This window comes from Stenella coeruleoalba, assembly GCF_951394435.1.
Source record: "Stenella coeruleoalba genome assembly, chromosome: 15".
NCBI lineage: Eukaryota > Metazoa > Chordata > Mammalia > Artiodactyla > Delphinidae > Stenella > Stenella coeruleoalba.
Genome location: NC_137161.1, coordinates 83246197 through 83260886, shown reverse-complemented (window position 1 = coordinate 83260886; position 14690 = coordinate 83246197). Strand labels below are relative to the sequence as shown.

General features: G+C 42.5%; 1 protein-coding gene across 4 annotated transcripts in view; it reads left to right on the top strand.

The window, feature by feature from the left end:
- The first annotated feature begins 1155 nt into the window (after window positions 1-1155).
- Window positions 1156-14690, top strand: part of EIF2AK1 (eukaryotic translation initiation factor 2 alpha kinase 1) — a 30672-nt gene continuing 17137 nt past the window's right edge. For 3 of the 4 annotated variants that reach the window (XR_013824121.1, XM_079899067.1, XM_079899066.1), the window contains exons 1-6: window positions 1156-1340; window positions 7760-7918; window positions 11100-11233; window positions 12418-12455; window positions 13207-13306; window positions 13892-13972. Coding sequence is in view for 3 of the 4 variants with exons in the window: in XM_079899067.1 (XP_079755193.1) it covers window positions 1223-1340; window positions 7760-7918; window positions 11100-11233; window positions 12418-12455; window positions 13207-13306; window positions 13892-13972 (630 nt within the window). In the remaining variant the exon portion in view is untranslated. The remainder of the gene's footprint in view (window positions 1341-7759; window positions 7919-11099; window positions 11234-12417; window positions 12456-13206; window positions 13307-13891; window positions 13973-14690) is intronic. The other variant, XM_079899068.1, reaches the window with a different exon arrangement.

Sequence of the window (14690 nt, the reverse complement as noted above, 5' to 3'; positions counted from 1 at the left end):
CTAGGTGCACGGGCTTCAGTAGTTGTGGCACATGGGCTCAGTAGTTGTGGCTTGCGGGCTCTAGAGTGCAGGCTCAGTAGTTGTGGCACATAGGCTTAGATGCTCCGCAGCATGGGGGATCCTCCCAGACCAGGGCTCGAACCCGTGTCCCCTGCATTGGCAGGCAGACTCTCAACCACTGTGCCACCAGGGAAGTTCAAATAAAATTCTTAAACAATACCATTTTTCACATCGCACTGGGGTTGAGGCCCCAAATCTGAAAGGCTTTTCTTTTTTTTTTTTGGCCGAGCCACGTTGCTTGCGGGAGCTTAGTTTCCCAACCAGGGATGGAATTTAGGCCAGGGCAGTGAAAGCGCCAAGTCCTAACCACTGGACCGCCAGGGAACTCCCTCAAACGCTTTTTATTCCAGCTATGTTATTTGATCTGCTATCTAAGAATCAACTTCCAACAGCATTGTGTCAGCAACCAAGTCTTCAGAGACATCGCCAGAGGGCAAAGAGGATTTTTGCAGCCAATGGCTTCAAACCACCGTTGGTCCAGTGTGGCCATGGGATCACTTGGAAAGCCTGTCTCAGGTTTGTGAAAGTCGTCTCAAAACCAGTGGAATTTTTATTAGGCTCATTCACTCTGGAATCTATTTGGCATTTCCCGTTTTGCTGTGGCCTAACGGTTCACCAAAATACGTTCAGTTCTCCTTGAGACGAGTCTTGCAGATGCTTTTGATTTTTTTAAAAAAATAAATGACAAATGAACAGTCACCAGTGTATCCGCAAAAAGTAAACATTTGGATCAGCGTCCCTGCAGACATCCGATTCTTACACTAGCACCCGAGTCTTGGCGTGAGAAATGAGAGCGCTGACTCGTCGGGTGTTCAGGTCTCGAGGATAGTGGGGCTGAACCGCAGGGAGCAAAGGCCGGGGTTGACCCCACGTGGGGGCCACCCAATTCCTCCCGCAACGCCGCGCCAGCCGCCGCCCTCAGAGCAGCCCACCACGCGCCAGCACCTGGCGTGCGCCAGCACGGGACCAGCCACCCTCCTCGAAGGGGAAGGGGCGGGGCGGTGGCATGCGGCAGGGCCCGCCCCCTCAAGCGCCCGGGGGCGGGCAGGTCTTCCGCCTTCCGAGGGGCTACTTCCGGATCCGGTGGTGGCCGCTGGGAGTAAACAGGGAGGCGGCGCTTGGGTGGCGGGAGGGCTAGCTTGCAGCCCGCGCGCGGCGGGCGATGCTGGGGGGTATCTTGGGGGCCCGAGAGCGCGAGGCGGAGGGCGACGCGGCAGGGGCTGTGCCTGCGCCACCTGCCATCGACTTCCCGGCCGAGGGCTCGGACCCCAAGTATGATGGTGAGGGACCCGGAATGCGGCGGCGGCGGCCCTCCCCGCCCCCGTCCACCTTCATTCCCGGGGCGGGCAGGTAGCTGCGAGGTTCGGCCCAGGACCTGGACAAATTCGTCTGGATCCGGGCTTGAACTGAGACCCAGCGGTGCCGTATGGGGGCGGCGGGCGGGCCGTCTGGGTTAGGTGAACTCGTGTTGAAACAGGTGTCTGCAGCTCGGTCGATCGTTTACATTTCTGTATTTCCTCTGTGGACTCGGGGCTGCGGACGTGCTGGACTGTTTTCCAGCATCTGAGCCCCGGGGTGTTGTCGGGCGATGAGCCTGAACTTTGTAAACTACTGGAATGGAACTCTGCAGACCCTATGCGCTGAACAGTTTGGGTTAAGAGTTCTAATTTGTGGCTTCTCTTGTCTTTTGCTTCACTAATCGCGTAGCTAAAGAGTTCTCATAGTGAGGCAGTATGGACATCATCCTCTTCGGTTAAAAAAAAAACGCCCGAGTTTTCTTGAGGCTTTTGGTTTCTAGGAGATAGGGCTAAGTCGGCAAAGTCAGTCAAGTTATTCATAAAGCGAGAGGTACTTACAGCATTGAGTCTAACCAGTTCAGAGTATCTAATGTTTTAATGAAAGTGCAATTGGCTCTTTAGCTGCAACCAGTTGTTTTGGCAAAAAGAAAATTTTTTTTTTAATTGAACATGAGCGTGATTTGGAGAACTTTTCCAGACTTGCAGTTGGTATCAGAAGGGAGGGAGGTTTCATGTGGACAGTCTACCCTGTAACATTTGTAGTTGGCTAAGCCCTTGCAGACATCAACATAAGGATTGGGAGTGAGCATTACAGCATATAATTATGAGCAGAACTAAGATTAAATAGGGGCCAAAATCGAGAGAGTCTGGTATGTAACGTCTGCTCAGTTTAGATATTGGACAACTAAAAATAGGGGAGTGGGGAAAGCATGTATTTAAAAAGTAAATATATTGATGGTGGTAGTATAGGTCTCGATATTCTGTAACCCAGTAGCAACAAATATCCCAAATTCTCAGAATGTGGTCGTTTTTTTTTTTGCTTAGTGGATGAACACTTTAAAAAAATTGAATTATAGTTAATTTACAATGTTGTGTTAGTTTCAGGTGTATAGCAAAGTGGTTCAGTTATACATATGCATATATATTCTTTTTCAGTTTCTTTTCTATTATAGGTTATTACAAGATGTTGAGTATAGTTCCCTGTGCTATACAGTAGGTCCTTGTTGTTTACCTATTTTATATATAGTAGTGTGTATGGACTTGTAATTAATTAATTAATTATTTTTTTGGGTGCGTCGGGTCTTAGTTGCGGCATGTGGGATCTTCTTGTTGCGGCACGTGGGCTTCTCTCTAGTTGTGGCGTGTGGGTTTTTTCTCTCCAGTTGTAGCACACAGGCTCCAGGGTTCAGTGGGCTCTAGTTGAGGCGCGCGGGCTTAGTTACCCTGCGGCACGTGGGATCTTAGTTCCCTGTCCGAGGATCGAACCCACGTCCCTTGCATTGTAAGGTGGATTCTTTACCACTGGACCACCAGGGAAGTCCCTGTATGGCCACTTTTAAAATAAAATTGTGCCATAAAAAATGAATACATTGATTCAAGGAGGTTTTTACTATGTGGTAGTTCGAATAGAATGATTACAGAGAATACACGTTAAGTTGAAGGATGAAACAAATATTAACATGTTTTAGGGATTTAAAGGTGCAAGCCGAGTCGAAAAGGTCTTAATTTATTCCTTAAATTCTTTGATTTTCATCCTTATTACTACCTACAATTCTTGATCTTAAAGAGAACAACAGACTCTGAGGGTGATTTAAGTAGGCCCTTAGCACAGGACAGTTGTAAGCTAACTACTTTTTAATGGGCAAACTGATTTTTTCCATGTGTCATATTATAGCAGCTCAATGATGCGTAAAGCATTATGTCATAGAAGTCCCAGCGGTAAACAGGCAAGTCTGTCTGTTCTGTAACATTGTGATAAGGTTTTCTGCAAACCGAAGATTATTCTTGAAGGGAGTGATCGTCGATAAGCTTCTAAAAATTTCCTCCTCATTGGGTTACTAATAATACTGCTGCATTTACGTATTGCCTTTTCTTCCAAAGAAGCCCAGAGTGTCCAGACATACTTTATCTTTTTATATGAAAAGTTAGGTCTGTGAGAAATGTAGTTTCATTTCTAGACTTCAAACAGTAGGTAGATGATTTCTCGACCGTGGTCTGTATTGATGTGAGGAGGTCACTCTGCCCGCCAATGGTAGTAGTGTCAGAAGAGTTGCCACCTAGATGTAAGTAACACCTGTGTTCTTTAGCAACTCATCCTGTAGGGAGTCTCCTGGAGCCAACATCAGCCTTTGATCAGAGTTTCTGCATGTTTTTTTTTTCCTGTGGAACAGCACAGTGTTAGAAGGAGGGACGACAGTAAGCCCATTGTCAGACTCATTCATTTTCCTTCTTTCATCTGACACAAATGTTTTTACCTCAGATTAATTCTACAGGTTCTTTAATTTAATAATGGACCATTTGGATCATACTTTCCTCAGGAGGTTGAATCAGTTCATCCCTTTCCTGTTTGTTTTACTCCCCTGCTTCTTGGCAGAATTCTAGAACTCTAATGCACATCGGGTTTAGATACCATTTCCTACTCTTTAAGAAGACAACTTGACCTCACCTTTCCTTTTAGCCACTTAACCTCTTCCTTTTCTCTTGACCAGAACTGTGAAATGGGAAGCTTTTAGCCTCAGCCTTCCTTTCCTTTCAGTTTTACTCCTTCCTGCATTTGGGTGTCTGTCCATTGGTCTTTTTAAAGTTGTCATTTTCATGATTTATTAGGTTCAGTTGACTCCACTGAGCAACCATTCTTTTTTGTTTTTTATTAAAAAGTAGATTTTCTCATTGTAGAAAATAGGAGAGTATAAAAATAGGAAAGTGTAGGGCTTCCCTGGTGGCGCAGTGGTTGAGAGTCCGCCTGCCGATGCAGGGGACACGGGTTCGTGCCCCGGCCCGGGAAGATCCCACGTGCCGCGGAGAGGCTGGGCCCGTGAGCCATGGCCGCTGAGCCTGCGTGTCCGGAGCCTGTGCTCCGCAACGGGAGAGGCCACAACAGTGAGAGGCCCGCGTACCGCAAAAAAAAAAAAAAAAAAGGAAAGTGTAGAAGCAGAAAACCCTCCCAAAAAAATCTCAGCACTGTTGACAATTCAGTACTTAAAATTTTCTTTCACATTACAGAGTCTGTTAAAAATGTGGAAAAGCATGAAGAAGAAAATTAGAAAAACCATAATCTCATCGCCCAGAGATTACTGTTTGTCATTTAAATATACAAACATTACATTTTGACTTAGCTAGAGACAATTTTTTGGGTGAATTTTGCATTTAAAACTGTTTGTCAAAGAAAGGTATTCTGAATGGATTCAAGATTTCTGTCTGATTTCGTCGTCCAGATAAGATAAAAATTTAGAGAAGTCATGTGCAAAATTTAAAGGCATAAAGGAAGAAGAGGGGGAAAGTGTATATATATTCACATCTCTGAGGAGAACTCACTGCTAATAATTTGGTGTATTCATTTGCAAATATTTCCTGAGAGTTGCTGTATGCCAGGTAGATGCCTAGATATGAAGGATCAAACAGGCAGACTATAAAACAGCTGCTCACTGTAATTTCACTCTTTTTGTAGCCTCTTTCATTGAAAACACAGGGGGCAGAGATTTCTGTCTGTTTTGATGTTTCCATTCTTTTTTTGTGTGTGTACATTTATATAGATATAGAATAAATATATTTTAAAATCGTGATCGTAAAAATTTTATGTTGCTTTTTATTTTTATTTTTTGGCCATGCCTTGCGGCTTGTGGGATCTTAGTTCCCCGACCAGGGGTTGAACCCAGGCCCCGGTAGTGAAAGCTCAGAGTCCTAACCACTGGACCACCAGGGAATTACCTTATGTTGCTTTTTAAATGTGAACTTTTATTAGCATTTTCTTGTGACAAATTAGTCTTTAAGAACGTTATTTTAAGACCATCACATTCTGTACTATCATTTATTTAGTCTTCGCTGTATTGGTGGAAAACAGATTTATCTTTTTTTTTACCATTAGAAATAATGATGGGTTTGACATGTGTATACATAAATCTTTGTTAATATCTGATTATTTCTTTAGAATAGACCCACAGAAGTAGGATTTGTTGGGTCAAAGAAAAATATTAAAAACAGCTTTGATATGTTTTGCTAAAATGATAACCAGAAAAGTTGCATTGGTTTGTATGAAACTATCTCCCTCAGCTTCATTAGTGTTACTGTCTATGGCCTGCTTCTTTGACTCGATACAGGATTATTTATGATTATCTTTCTATACACCATCATTTATAACAGCTACATAGCATTCTATTATATGTGTATAACTTGTTTAACAAATTTTTAATACTTTGTTATCCTGAACACCTTGTACATATATATTTGTTATGCTTTGTTTAATTATTTCCTTGGTTTACGTTTCCAAAAGTAAAGTTTTGCACACGTGAAATTCTACAGTGTATTGTCAAAGGTTGCAAACACCGCCTTGTGTTTGAAAGTATCTAGTTTTCTGTGCCCTTAACAATACCAAGGATTCCAGGCTTTAAATAGTTACCAGTCTGATGGCAAACTCTTGTACTGTGGTTATTTTACTATGTATGTCATTGCCCACTAGTTTTGTTAAGCCTATTTGAATTTTAATTGTGCTTCATTTTCTTACTAGCTTGTAAGAGTGCTATATAAATTTTATTCCCTTTTTCTTGTCATGTACAGTAAAGGTATCTGTACTGTATCTGATTTTGTGATTCATATTTTAACTTTAAGATGTCTTTACACAGAGAAGTTTTTACATGGCCACATTTTCCATTCTTTTTCTTTCTCATATTCAGGCAATAAGTATTCATTTAAAATGAATAGCACATCTCCATTCATGCAGGTCTTTTTGGGGCCACCTACAGGTCGGAGAGGTGAATTGGTGAATGAAGTCTCGATTTCAAAACCTCTCTTCCAGGACCTTTTAGTAGTTGATAGAGAAGCGTGGAATAAAATGTTTGGACCGGGGCTGATTTGAGAAGGTGTAGGATACCTGGGCTCTGTCTCCACAGGGCATTTCCAGCTGGGTCAGCGGCTCCTGAGTTTGGGCTCATCTTTCCTCCAACAGCCCCTCTTACCAGTTTTCACTCTTGTTAACCTCTCCTTCCTCTCATTCCTAGTGTTTCAAATCCTGACCCGTCCATTTCTTTCTTGGTATCTCTGGGACCTGTCCTTTCCTCCTGCTTTATAGGCTCACCCTGACTTCTTGTTGACTCTTTTTTTAAAAAATTTATTTTATTTTATTTTTTAAGTTCATTTTTGGCTGTGTTGGGTCTTCATTGCTGCGCGCAGGCTTTCTCTAGTTGGCGGCGAGCGGGGGCTACTCTTCGTTGCCGTGCGCGGGCTTCTCATTGCTGTGGCTTCCCTTGTTGCGGAGCACGGGCTCTAGGTGCGCGGGCTCTAGAGCACAGGCTCAGTAGTTGTGGCTCACGGGCTCCAGAGCGCAGGCTCAGTAGTTGTGGTGCACGGACTTAGTTGCTCCGCGGCGTGTGGGATCTTCCCGGACCGGGGATCAAACCTGTGTGCTCTGCATTGGCAGGCTGATTCTTAACCACTGTGCCACCAGGGAAGCCCCTTCTTGTTGACTCTTGCATGTCTCCTTCCAGGCTACCTATCACGGGTCCAGAACAGTTTCCTCAAACATGTTTCCTGCATTGTGTTTTTGGCCTGTTAAATAACGTATTAAACAGTGCGTGAGAACTTAATGACTGTCAGCTTTAAGTGCCAACTCAGCTGTCCGCTTGGTCTTGTTCAGTGGAAAGACGATGGACTTGGGAGTCAGTCTGATCTGCTGCTAACTTGTTCCTTAACCTCTCAATGAGATCAGTGTCTGCATCTGTAAAATGGGAATAGTAACATAGGGCGTTTCGGGAGGATTCGATGAGATTGTGCATATAAAACACCTGGTCCATAGTGTGTAGCTCAGAGTAAAGATTCCGTTCTTCCTCCCTTTCCCTTTCTTTGCTGCCAAACTTCTTTCTCTCTGCTTCTCGAAGGAAGGAAGCCATCCTGTTCCTGCTTGCTTGCTTGTTTGCTGGAATATTTATTTGTTTCTACCTTTGTACACATCATCCCTAACCAGCACTTCCTCCCTTCCCGAACTGGCATCTCTCTGCTAGTTCTTCCAGAATTCAACTCAAAACTCAATTCCAGAATGTCTGTCTTGATTAACCCCACTCACCGTAACTACTGTTTTGCTTTTTATTTCCTTGAATTTAAATAGTGTTTTCCTAATTAGAATATGCTGTTTTGTCATTACGAGCTATGTTTACCATTTCTTAAATTTTTTTTCCTTTTTTAATTTGCAGAATCTGATGTTCCCGCAGAACTCCAGGTGCTGAAAGGACCCCTACAGCAGCCAACCTTCCCTTTTGCAGTTGCAAACCAGCTGTTGCTGGTTTCTCTGCTGGAACACTTGAGCCATGTGCACGAACCAAACCTGCTTCATTCAAGACAGGTGTTTAAATGTTAGTAAGAATAAATTAACCTTGCTAAATAAAACTTGTAAAATTACTCTGTTGTTTAACGCTGTCAGAGAAGCAGCTGGTGTATAAAAATTTGAAATAAGCCTTAGTAGTACATCCTGTAAATTTATTTTATGTTTTCCTTTGGGTGATTCCTTATGAATATCATCCCTGGGGACCCTGCAAAAGATTAATCACCACAAAATTGTGTGTATTTAAAAGGTAGTTCTTTTTGATTTATAAGTGATAATTCATGCAATTTTCGAAGATCTGTCACGGCTTAGTTGGTGAACAGGTACATGAAAATCCCAGGTATTGATTCGGAACTTGTTTTTGCCCAGAGCCCTGAACGGTTGTGTTTCGTGTCGTTGAAGGAAACTGTTTTCCTCTACACATTGAATACTTCCGACACCAAACGTGTGGGGCTTTCCTCCCACCCGGACCAGTTCTTCTGACACCAGCTGGGTGTCTTACAATTCACTTCCGACACTGTCTCCCTGGAGTTGGTGTCAGATCTGGCAGGTTAAGGGCTCAGTCCTACAAGACTGTCCTCATTTCAGATGCCAGTCGAAAGTAGGAGGTCCCTAGGTTCTCAGGTTACCCACACTTGTGTCTGACTTGGCTCCAAATTGGGGGTTCCCAGTGCCCCTCCTCAGGTTTGATAATTTGCTATAACAGCTCACAGTACTCAGGCAGACACTTACTTTTTAAAAAAAATAAATTTATTTATTTATTTTGGCTGTGTTGGGTCCTCGTTGCTGCGCGTCGGCTTTCTCTAGTTGTGGCGAGCTGGGGCGACTCTTCATTGCGGTGTGCGGGCTTCTCATTACGGTGGCTTCTCTTGTTGCGGAGCACAGGCTGTAGGCATGCGGGCTTCAGTAGTTGCGGCTTGCGGGCTCTAGAGTGCAGGCTCAGTAGCTGTGGTGCACGGGCTTAGTTGCTCCGCGACATGTGGGATCTTCCCGGACCAGGGCTCGAACCTGTGTCCCCTGCATTGGCGGGCGGATTCTCAACCACTGCGCCACCAGGGAAGCCCGAGACACTTCCTTATGCTCACCAGTTTATTATAATAAAGGATATGATAAAGGATACAGAGGCACACAGGGTGAGGTCCTGAGGGTCCCCACAGAGTTTGGGTTCCCCACCCTCCTGGCAAGTGGATGTGTTCACCCACCCTGTACTTTAGGGACTTTTTATTGAGGCTTCATCACGTTGCTATGCTTGATTATTAACTCAGTCTCCAGCCCTTCTCCCCTCCCTGGAAGATGGGGGTGTGAAGTGGAAAGTTCTCAGCTTCTAATCAAGGCTTGGTCTTCCTGGGAACCAGCCCCCATCCTGAAGTGACCTAGGGGCTCCAGCCACCAGTCATCTCATTAGCATACAAAGACTCATCACTGGAGACTCCAAGGCTCTGAGAAGCTCTTGTGTCAGGAACTGAGGTCAGAGACCAAATATTAAGACAAAAGATGCTCCTAATACCCCTATCACTCAGAAGATTATAAGAGTTTTATAACTGTGGAGCTGTGTGTCAGTAGTAGCCCAAGACAACGATCAAAATAATCAGTGGTTGAAAATGTTTATTCCTGCCACAGGTTACTTGTCTGAGGACCAAGCACAGAAATGAGTAGAATTACAGATTATGGCATTTCTGGTTCAGCTTCATAGATTGAACTCTTGAGGAGCCCACACCACAGATTCTAAGTGTCTTTTCTCCCAAAAGTTTTCCCAAGTCTTGTTTGGTGTTAGAAAGCCTTGAATTTACAGATACTTTTATGTGATCTTAGAAGAACGTAATGTTTTTAGTTAAAGGTAATTATTTTGATAAGCTTCATGGGACATAAGAAATGGTAAAAAATGTTATTTGTTCAGTATACACTTATTTTCTTGAATATGTGTTGAGGGGGGTGGGTCATACAAAAGGGGGTGTGTTCTGTAGGTTGCAAACCCGGGGATTATTTTCTGGTATAGAGAAGCAGATTATAATGCTTTTTTTTTTTTTTTTATAAATTTATTTATTTATTTTTGGCTGCGTTGTGTCTTTGTTGCTGCACGTGGGCTTTCTCTAGTTGCGGCGAGTAGGGTCTACTCTTCGTTGCGGTGCGCGGGCTTCTCACTGCACTGGCTTCTCTTGTTGCAGAGCACAAGCTCTAGGCTTCAGTAGCTGCGGCTCACGGGCTTAGTTGCTCCGTGGCATGTGGGATCTTCCTGGACCAGGGATTGAACCCATGTCCCCTGCATTGGCAGGCGGATTCTTAACCACTGCGCCACCAGGGAAGTCCTATAATGCTTTTAATATAGTACTCTCACTCCTGATTAAAGCAAAGCTGTGAATCTTGCTGGGTTTAAGATGTTTTAAAATTCCTTATATACAGCCCTTTTAAAGCCTGAACTTTAATACAAAGTTGATTATTTTTTAAAGAGAAATGAGAGTGTTAATATCATTATTACCTTTTACTTACTGTTTCCCTCTTCTGACTGAATTTTGGTTTCCTTTCTTCCTTCGTGTCATGGTGTTCAAAATAAAGGATATTTAAGTAAATGTTTTTGATGTGGTTTAGTTAGTTGACAATCTAAATGGAGAGTTTTTCACATAGAATTTTCTCTATAGTACCTGTATTCCTTGAACGAGTAAAAACCAAGCACTTCTGTAGAAACTTCTTTTTCTGAGCAGCCTCGTCTTGTGACTCGAGACTTGACTTCCCCCCGGGTATTTGGTCTGTACACACATCTCAGATGTGCTCTTTGTGTGTTGGTTAAGGATATTCCATAATTGAAAACAACGGTTCGTATTCACTTTTGTTGTCAGTTCTAATCATTTGTTTCCACTCCTGCCTTTTAAATTTTTATTTATTTATATGTTCTACCCCTCCCCCTCCTTTTTTTTTTTTTTCCTTGCCTTTTTTAAAAACAGAACTTAGTACTTTACTGACTGACCAAGCACGGTAAACAAATGACTGTAGAATGTAGAGTGTCAGGTAAGAAATAACAGATGAGCCCCTGATCAACGAGTGTAACCAATCATTCCATCTCTTCAGAGAATCAGTCCCCAAGCTGTAATGTGTGCGTAAACATAACTTCTTTCTTATAGAGGCTATTATTATGACTCTTTATTTTCTGTGTTTTCTTGAAAATTGCCATCTCATTGATGGCCTTTCTAATAATTGTCTTCTATATTTTCTTATAGTACTTTGTCAGACCTTTATCAAAATGGGGCTGCTGTCATCCTTCGCGTGTAGTGGTGAGTTTAGCTCCTTGCGGCTACATCACAGCAGAGCTATTATGCACTTAATGAGGTCAGCTAAGGAGAGAGTTCGTCAGGTAAGCACTAAGAAATGTACTTGGAGTGTGATAAAAACATTTTCATTTCAAGAGAACTGCATTTTAAAGCATTCTGAAATCCTGATGATAACGTAGGTTTATTCAACGTTATAACATCTGTTTATTCAACAGATGTTTATCGAATGGCTGCTATGTGTTAGGCTCTCTTGTAGGAGCTGGGGTCCAGGCAGTGAGCAAAATAAAAGTCCCTGCCCTGGGGCGGGGGTGGTGGTGGGATGAATTGGGAGATTGGGATTGACATATCTACACTAATAGGTATAAAATAGATAACTAATAAGAACCTGCTGTATTAAAAAAAAAAAGTCCCTGCCCTCAGGGAGCCGATGTTCTGACAAGCGGGCAGTAAACAGGAGAACAAGAAACATACATGGGGTGTTAGGTGGTGGTAAGTGGTAAGGAGAAACATAAAGCAGTGAAGGGCATTAGAAAATGTTGGGAGGGGCCGTGTAGCGTGGCAGGTAGGACCTCGCTGAGACAGGAGCAAGGAGCTGAGGTTGAGGAATGAATCACGCGGAGGGAAAGCATTCCAGGCAGAGGAGCAGCTGTGTGCTGGCCTGTTTGTGAGGCTGACAGGCAGCCCGTGGCAGAGGTGGAGTTAAGCAAGGGGGGAGAGGCAGGGCCGAGGGGCAGATGGAGATGGATCTGGAGACGTTTTAATGTCTTTGGTTTTCACTCAGTAAAATGAGAAGTGTTGCAGGGTTCTGAGCATGGGAGTGACATAATCTGACTTTAACGGGTTCTCCCCAGCTGCTGTGTTGAGAATACACAGAGGAGGGGACTGAGGGCAGAAGCAGGGAGACACGTGCAGTCATATAGGCACAAGGTGCTGGGGGCTTGGAACGGTGACACGGGAGCAGTGGTCAGTTTCTGCTTTTATGTGAAGGGGAAGCTGGCGTTGTTTGCCGGTGGCGCTCCTTGGTAAATCTCAGCTTTGTCCTTGGATGGCAAGAATATAGCTTTTTCACGGGTGATCTTTTAGTTAAGAGAAAAATGTCTTCAATTGCAAACTCTTAAGTAATATTGAAAAAGCCATTGGGTGGGTGTGGTTTTTTTTTTTTTAATATTAGTTTGAGCATTTATACTAATCTAACATTGGATTTTGATAGATTCCTTATTCCATGAAATTTTCAAAATGTTTTTTAAAAATAACTTTTTGATTTTAGGGTCCTTGTGAGGATAATTCTCATATCCAGAAGATCAGGTATGTGTTGAATACTTTTTTGACTATGCAAGGAGTAAACTGATCCAAAAGAAATTGGGATTAAGAATTAATCCTGAATTAATCAGAAATTAGTAGTGGGATTAAAAATAACGTAGTTAGGGTAGTTTATGAAAATTAAAAACATTGTAAGATTAAAAACTTTTTAAGATTTGCTAAAAATTTTGTAAGATTTCTCATTCTCTCTTTGACCACCCTTCCCCCGCAATTCCATGTGGATTCCATAAGCCCCACTCTTAATTCAGAGCACTGACATCCAGTCCCTGTCAGGGGAACACCACTGAATTTCGGCTGTATGTAGGAAATGCTCGTTTAAAATCTGTAACTGGTCTGAATCATTAAGAAATTTAAGTAAACTTATCACTGAGCTTAGCTACTTAACTCCTGCCTGTTAGTCGTCCTTAGGATTCCTGTTAAAACAATAATAATAAATAATAATATTAACTTAATAATTATTAAAACAGTAATTTCTAATTGGAATACTGATTACTGGTAAAATACTTAAAATTAATGATCCCCTTGATATCTCTATTACGCTATTGATTCGCTTATTATCAAATGTTTTCTTCATAGAGAATGAAAACTTTGATTTTAGCTCATCCTTTCCAAATTATCACAGTTTAGTGATAAACGAGGTTTGCTAGGCTAGTAATACAGTGAACATGGTCTGTCTTAGAACATTTTGGTTCTCTCATGTTTGGGGATTGATTGATTGATTGTGTTTAACTTTCAGATCAAGGGAAGTAGGCTTTGAAGCACAAACTTCACGTTACTTGAATGAATTTGAAGAGCTTGCCATCTTAGGAAAAGGTGGATATGGAAGAGTATACAAGGTGGTTTTCCACATATTTGTTTTGACCCCCTACTCTAAACAATGTATTTGCCGAAGTTGTTTTCATTGTTATTATTTAACGTGCTCAAAGGAAAATTCCTAGAAATCACGTATGTTTACTTTTTATTTAGAGTTGTCATTTACAGGGACGTGGGCAGGTTTTAATGTTTTCCTAACCACGTTGGTGATTTGGTGGATTCTGGAAACTTTGAGGTTTTGTTCTGTAGCTAATTTCTATTAAAAAATGTATTACTTGAAAAAGTTTTGCTGCTGTATTTTGCACATAGCCTTTTTGCTAACATTCCCATTCTTCAGACCTAGAGATTCTAGGAGTTGGACTCTCAGTACAGTTGGAAAAACTATTAGTCTAGTTGACTACGGCTGACTTCTCTGAACATAGTAAAGGGGATGCATAAAGCGTGGAGTCCAAACCACTGAACCGCCAGGGAATTCCCCAGGACGTGTGTCTTTAGCTTAATTTTATCTCTTTGGCTACTTTGGATTATCTAAGGTCAGGTTAAAAGAACTTTCTTTATTCAGTTGGATTTAATGGTACAATATACTTTGTCTTTTCCTCTACTTTTAGGTCAGGAATAAATTAGATGGTCAGTACTATGCAATTAAAAAAATCCTGATTAAGGGTGCAACTAAAACAGATTGCATGAAGGTATGATTTAAAACGTTTACTTATTTTGAATAATTGAGTATTTAGGTCCTTCTGAAAGAGTTTGTGTGTGTGTGTGTGTGTGTGTGTGTGTGTGTATTTGGGAAATACTTGGTGATATGGACTGCAGTTTACTAGGAATGGGTTACCATAAAATAAACATCAAGATTAAATTTTTATTTGACTTAAATTTTTTATAGGCACTTTAGGTTGACCACATTTCAGGGTCATTGCTGGGGAAATTAATTCTTTAAGTAAACTATTCATATACAATATATAACAAGCCTTTTATGAAAAACACAGGCGCTCAATTCAGGTCCAAGTCTTCTCCCTGACATGCTGTGTGATCCCAGGCAAACGACCTAGTCCTCTAAGCCACTTCTGTCTCCTGCCCTTGAAAATAGTGGTGACAAGAATGGTTTTATTTACCTTGGAGGTCTGGACTTACTTGTAGGAATGAAATGAGGGAATGATTATATATGAGCCATGGAAAGTGTAAAGTGCTGTATGCATGTCAGTTATTTAGTTGCTATAACAACTGCAGGGCTTGCCTGGTGGCGCAGTGATTGAGAGTCTGCCTGCCGATGCAGGGGACACGGGTTTGTGCCCTGGTCCAGGAAGATCCCACATGCCGAGGAGCGGCTGGGCCCGTGAGCCATGGCCACTGAGCCTGCGCGTCCGGAGCCTGTGCTCCACAACGGGAGAGGCCACAACAATGAGA